The sequence below is a fragment of the Populus alba genome, chromosome 18 (genome assembly GCF_005239225.2).
Source record: "Populus alba chromosome 18, ASM523922v2, whole genome shotgun sequence".
Taxonomy (NCBI): domain Eukaryota; kingdom Viridiplantae; phylum Streptophyta; class Magnoliopsida; order Malpighiales; family Salicaceae; genus Populus; species Populus alba.
In genome coordinates this window covers 4,671,265-4,677,595 of record NC_133301.1, presented here as the reverse complement: position 1 = coordinate 4,677,595, position 6,331 = coordinate 4,671,265, and the positions used below count along the sequence as shown (strand labels likewise).

General features: G+C 31.5%; 1 protein-coding gene across 1 annotated transcript; it reads right to left on the bottom strand.

The window, feature by feature from the left end:
• Positions 1 to 2,888: 2,888 nt before the first annotated feature.
• On the bottom strand, positions 2,889 to 5,912 carry LOC118030911 (small ribosomal subunit protein uS3x). Its single transcript, XM_035035185.1, has 6 exons — positions 5,754 to 5,912; positions 5,488 to 5,635; positions 5,012 to 5,183; positions 3,580 to 3,634; positions 3,367 to 3,498; positions 2,889 to 3,234 (listed from the first exon to the last, which is right to left on the bottom strand). Exons 1-6 carry the CDS (start codon positions 5,781 to 5,783, stop codon positions 3,067 to 3,069), a joined length of 705 nt encoding a protein of 234 aa, XP_034891076.1. The 5' UTR covers positions 5,784 to 5,912; the 3' UTR covers positions 2,889 to 3,066.
• Between the last annotated feature and the right edge of the window lie 419 nt (positions 5,913 to 6,331).

Genomic DNA, 6,331 nt, shown 5'->3' with positions numbered 1-6,331 from the left:
GTGTTATCAAAATATAAGAATTTTTTCCACAAGAATCATGACATCGCGAACAAGTTACTTATTATTATTTATGTTGATAAAAGGAGTCCTAAAAATAAAATTAATTTTTCTCAAACAAAAACTTAGCTTTCACTCAAGCCTTTTTGCATTGAAACCCAAAAGATAGAAAGTCACATTATCATGTACCTTCATTCATTTTAATATCACTTGCATAAGAGAGCAAATCACCATTTTCCTATATATATAAAGATTAACCCCCGGGGAATTATAAGAAATTCAAAACAAAATTTTTTATATTTACATCAGATAAATTTTTATTTTTAAAATACAAGAAATTCATTTGAGCCATAAATAACTCAATTTTTATCTAACACTTTTTTATCAGCCTATTTCTTGTCAATCATCATCAAAATATCTTTAAAATTGCATCTTAGTGTTAAAAAACATGTCTTGGGGTCTCGACCAAATAGATACTTTTCAATTTACATCTTAGTGATTTCATGCCAACCATAGGACATACAAATGTATAATCATTAAAACTTATAAGTGGTCTTAAAAGATGAAAAATGATTTCTTGAAAAATATTCATTAACTAACTTTTTAAAGTTCACAAAAAAAAATAATTGATCATGCATGTACTCATGGTTTTTAGAAAGACAATCACAACTAAGCTAGTTGAGGGTAAATCAGCTTAGATAAACCCATTATGATAACAATAATCAAATGATAGTTTAGCAAAATTCATCAAAGCCATGAGTGATATCTGACAATGATAAGTGCCTCTTAATAATAGTCAAAATAATGAGCACAACTTGATCAATTGAGGGCAATGTTGCTAAAAAACAATTTATGACAGTGGATGATATGGTGAATACTATTAGCAATTGAAATTAATGCCACATATGGAGGGTATCTTCATGGTTAAGTGTTGGTTTACCCTTTGAGAAATGACAATGGTACCTAAGAAATATGTTATCATATGAGAGCATTTTAATTAAATGCTGAAAGGATGCACATAGTGAGATCAATTGAGGGAAATTTAAAACAGTCATTGACAATAGATAATTTAATAAACTTCTTAGAAAGTGAGAGTAATGGAATACTGCTTTTCTATCAAAATAAATAATAAGTGGACAAAGGTGCAAAAATATCACAATTAAGGGCACCATTTGCCTTGGGAGTAATATCATGGTTAAGAGAATTTGTCACTTCTCAATGAATGACCACCCAAGCAAAGCTTCATGTAGCAAACCCAAGAAGGAAGAAACTTAGGCTGCATGATAAAAAAAATAAAAAAATAGTCACACATTAATCACACAAGCAAGAAGTGGGTTGAAGTGTCAAGCAACAAATAAAACTCATCTTAGAAATTACAAACCTTAAAACAAGAGTGAGGTTGCGAAGAAAAAAGAAGGGTTTATTTTTCAAATCAGGTAAAGATACAAGCATAAAATTCAAAGCATTATACAAAGTTTTGCACAGGAATTGCGAAGGGAAAAAAAAATCCTCAATGAAATCCAAAAAAGCTCTAACAAATTTTAAGTTGTCAAAGATTTGGCAAGGATACTGCTCATTTGGTGTGATATCCAAAAGTCCAACTTCAAAGGTATGGGTAACCTGTGATCAATAGTTAATCCTTTTTAGCCTAGAAGATAAGACACTTTATTTTTGAATAACTATATTTCAAAACACTTTTGAAAAATTATTTTCAAGAAATCTCTAAATTTCTCACCATTGAGTAGGTTATCTATTACGATGAGATAATTTTTAAGAAATCTCTGAATTTCTCACAACTAGGTTTCTCACCCATTACAATAAGACTATTTTCAAGAAATTTCTGAATTTCTCACAACTAGGTAGGTCATCCATTGCTTTTCACCGCCAGGTAAGTCATCCATTACATTAAAGTTATTTTTTTAGAAATTTATGTCTTTTTTCTCATTAGGTAGGTTATCAATTACAATAAGATCATTTTCAAGAAATATCTAACTTTCTCATCATCGAGTAGGTCATCTATTATAATGAAAGCATTTTCGAGAAATTTCTTACTTTCTCACTTTCGGAGTAGATCATTTATTACAACAAGACTATTTTTAAAAAAATCTCTAAATTTCTCATTATCAAGTAGGTTACTCATTGCAATAAAATCACTTTTTAGAAATCTTTAAATTTCTCACCACTAGAAGATCATTCATTACAATAAGATCATTTTCAAGAAATCTTTAAATTTCTTACAACCAATGAGGTCACCTATTACAATAAAATGTTTTTCAAGAAATCTAATAGATTACATATTACTTATTACAATGAGACTACTTTAAATAAAATTTTTAATTTCTCACAACTTCAATGATATTTATAATTGATGATTCTCTAAAAATAAAAAAAATAATTATTTTTTCTATAAACTGAATATTCAAACAAAATTGAAAAGATTATAATTCTTGGACTACATAAAAAGGAATTTTTCTATTTTATTTGATTTTTAAGTGTTATTTGATCTTTCATTATCCTTTTTTTTAAAAAAAAAAAAAATGTTACTGACTAAATTCCATTAAAAAATTATTTTTTAAGATATATTTATATTTTTTAAAAAATATTTTTCAAAAAGGAGTAAAACAGGAGATTACATTATTTTGTTTACTTGGATGCTAAACTTCCATTTAACCCCTTCAAATTTTAAAACAAACTATTTTAATCTATAAATTATATTTATTTACAAATTGATCGTCATTGGAAAATTTGTTTGGTCAAAATAACAGTTTAATTGTACAATTAAGTTTTTACATTATCACTTTTTACCAGATATACTGATTCATTACATAGCTTTTTCTATAATATTTGTACAATTATAACCCCAACATTACAAATTTAAAATTGGACGTAAATGAAACAGCGGACAAAAAAATGCACTTCTTAAATCATCTGGCGACAAACTTTAGTAGCCATAAAGGACAACTTTGAAAGCTAAAAATAACGAAGCCAAAACCAAATATTGGTTCGTACAAAGAGGCTACAAAATGCTACTAATCATATATAGTAGAGAAGAGGAAGCAACCAAATAATTTATGCTACTGGAATCTCAATATTGGCTGTCATTACTGGTGGAGCAACATACTCCTCATCTTCCTTGGGAGGATGGATGGTAACCAGATCAGGCAATGGTGTCATGGGCCCCACCTTGCCCTTAGGATCCCAGTCAAGCATGATCTTGACCTTGATACCAAGCACACCCTGTTACTCTCATAGATAGTTATCGAGGAAACAGAAACCCATATAAGATTTAAGAAAATAAGCCAATAAAAAAAAGGTAACAAACAAAGAGCAAATTTAATCCACAAAAGAAACACAAGAGAAGCAACTGACCTGTCTAAGAAGAACATGCCTAACAGCTGAATCAATATACTCTTTAACAGGTTGGCCGGAGGATATCATGTACCCATCCTTAAATTTCATGGATTTGGCACGTTGTGCTCGGAGCTTTCCACTCACAATAACCTGAGAGATTACACAAAAGAGTCAAACTTCCAAGATGTAGCATAGAAACGATAGAAAAAACAAGAAAATTTTGATGCGTACCTCACATCCTTTTGCTCCACTCTCCATTACAAATCTCAGGACCCCATAGCAAGCCCTATAAACATGTATAAAATTCAGCCATAAATTTCAAAAGGGACAAAATATGTACAACTTATAAGGATAAAATGAATACAATGAGCTCGAGACATGGGGGTATTGATGAACATTTTCATGCCCCACACTCATACAGATAACCAAATAAAACCTTCAAAACATAAGCACCCTAAATTCACACAAAGTACATTGGAAAGACTAACAAGGTTGTCTTCAAAGATCAACTGCAGTTTTCATAAAAAAAAAAGAGTTCAACTGCAGAGATAAACAGTTCTCTATAACACTACCAATATTAGTCACAGCAGAAGAATCAAGAAGTTGATAAAAGTAACAGGATGTGGGAGAACATTCCAAACTCCCAAGTACCACAGCAAAAGTAAAAGAAGCCTGACACACTCCAAGAAAATATTGACATGAGCGATACAAAACCAACAGGCTAAATCAGCAAGATAGAGAGAAAAAGAGAAGACAATGCTCATATGCCAACAACAGAGAAATAAAAGGTAAATTTATGAAGAACTGAGTGAAATAAGAATAAGATATCAGGGCTTTAGAAGACTACAAAGCTCCAAGCCCTCAGATATCAGAGCAAGAAGCCAGAAAACTCCTCACAAACAATTTGCATGAGCAAAGTTAGAAACCTTAAATGTATATGCAACATAAATGATACAACTGTAGCAAAAAAAGTAACACACTTAGATAATGTCTCTTTGCTGTATGACTCTTTAAATAAACACTTATTCAAGAAAGTGACATCTAACATCCAAAGTCTTTTGCATGGAATGACATAAATATTCCTTGGATACTAGATGGCAACACCAAATATCGCAGTCCTCTGACACGAGATAGACATTTGTACATAACCAACTCGTTATAAAGACAAATTCATCAATACAAATTTGTTAATAAATAAGACTACACTGTAGAACCAGAAAATCAAAATTCAAAACATAAATCGTAATATATGCAATATAAATGATGCTCAACATGCAAGATAATGTTTCTTAAGCAGTGAAGTACTGAGACCTAATAAATGCTTATTCATGAAATGTATCATCTACCATCAAAACTTGTGCAAGGAATGGCAATCATCCCTCAGATAAGAGCATGGATGGTATCACAAAATATCATCACCATCCGACACGAGGTGGACATTTGTAAATAACCAACTTGCTATAAAGATGACTTCATCAACTCAAAATAGCTAGAACATAATGCCAAACTATACAATTAGAAATATCAGAATTCATAACATTACAGAACTTGAAAACACCAAAACTCAATTATCAAGCATGCTGGTAAGTTAACCAATGCAAAGAAACTGAAAAACAGTCACCAATAACAAATCAACCAATATAGTTGTAACAATGCAATATACCTGCGAACAGCAAGGCCTCCAAGAAGCTTGTAACGAAGAGACTCAGCCTGAGCAATTGCACAGAGACCCCTGTTATTAACTTTCTCAGCATAAAGCTCCACACCATTCTCAGGAAACTTAAAACGTTTCTGAACAACAGAAGTCAGTTCCCTGATCCTCCTCCCCTTCTCACCTGAAAGACAAATACATACAAGAGAGTTGAAAGAAAATTTACTCCATTTCATCATATAAGATAATTATTTATTAATTACGAGCTAATATGCAAATTGATAGCAATTACAAGTTAATTATCAACTATGACTTTGACTAAAAGTATATTGATTCATCAAAAGTATCTCCCTGCCCTTGTCTTGCATTCAAGCTAGGTAAATACTATTTTCAGCGAGTAAATAGCTAAAGCAACAGCACTAACATTCATATCAAATATTACTAAATAATTTAGAAAAAAAAACTAAAATAAAAGATGAGAGCTTTACCAAGAACATTTTGGGTACGAGTAGCCCTGATGATGATCTCAGTGCGCATCGGTGTAACCCTAACTTCAACACCAGAGTACCCATCTTCAGCCAATTCTCTAGTCAATACCTCATTCAGTTCTGCATAGAAAACGCCATCTGCAACAAACTAAAAAGAAGAAGAAAGGAGATAGATAACATGATTAGATGAGAAATAATAATAACAATATAGCTAGATTTAATTAATTGAAACAGAATAAAAAAAGGAGAGGGGAATTTGAGATTACTTTGCGCTTCTTACTGATTTGGGTAGCCATGATTGGGAGAGAAATTGGAGATTTATGAAGGAACGGCGCTTTTCTGCTTAAGGTTCGGCGAAGCGCATAAAACCCTAATGTACGAGTGGTAGTGGTAATGGATGCGCATGTGTGTGTATAAAACAGGCTAGGGTTTTTTTGTAATCTAATTAAACGTTGGTTAGTGATGTCGTTTTGGACGCCAGCAAATTATGGGCCTAGATTTGATAAAGACTTCGCTCCCATTTATGTTTCTGCATATTATTAATAATCTGTTGGTCGCCAAACGAGGATATTATTTAGGATCTCATCCGTCCGAGGTATCTGATTGGCCTCAATGTAGCGGTGACATGATCAAGGGCGGACCAGTAATTTTTTCTGCGCTCCCAAGCAAATCTATAGATTTTTTTAAAAACAATTAATTATTAATTCATGCACAAGAATTTATAAAGTTAACAATAAAGTCTTAATTAAAATATATTATGTGGAATATCAATCTCATGTGGTATGCTAATCTCATATTATATGTGAGCAAATTATATATGTATAAGGAGAAGATCAAATTTAAC

Coding starts and splice junctions, on each gene's coding strand:
- LOC118030911 (XM_035035185.1), bottom strand. CDS start 5,783: ATGGCTACCCAAATCAGTAAGAAGCGCAAA. Junction 3,635..5,011: donor GGAGGCCTTGCTGTTCGCAG/GTATATTGCATT, acceptor ACATGTTTATAG/GGCTTGCTATGGGGTCCTGA. Junction 3,235..3,366: donor GGCATGTTCTTCTTAGACAG/GTCAGTTGCTTC, acceptor TGAGAGTAACAG/GGTGTGCTTGGTATCAAGGT.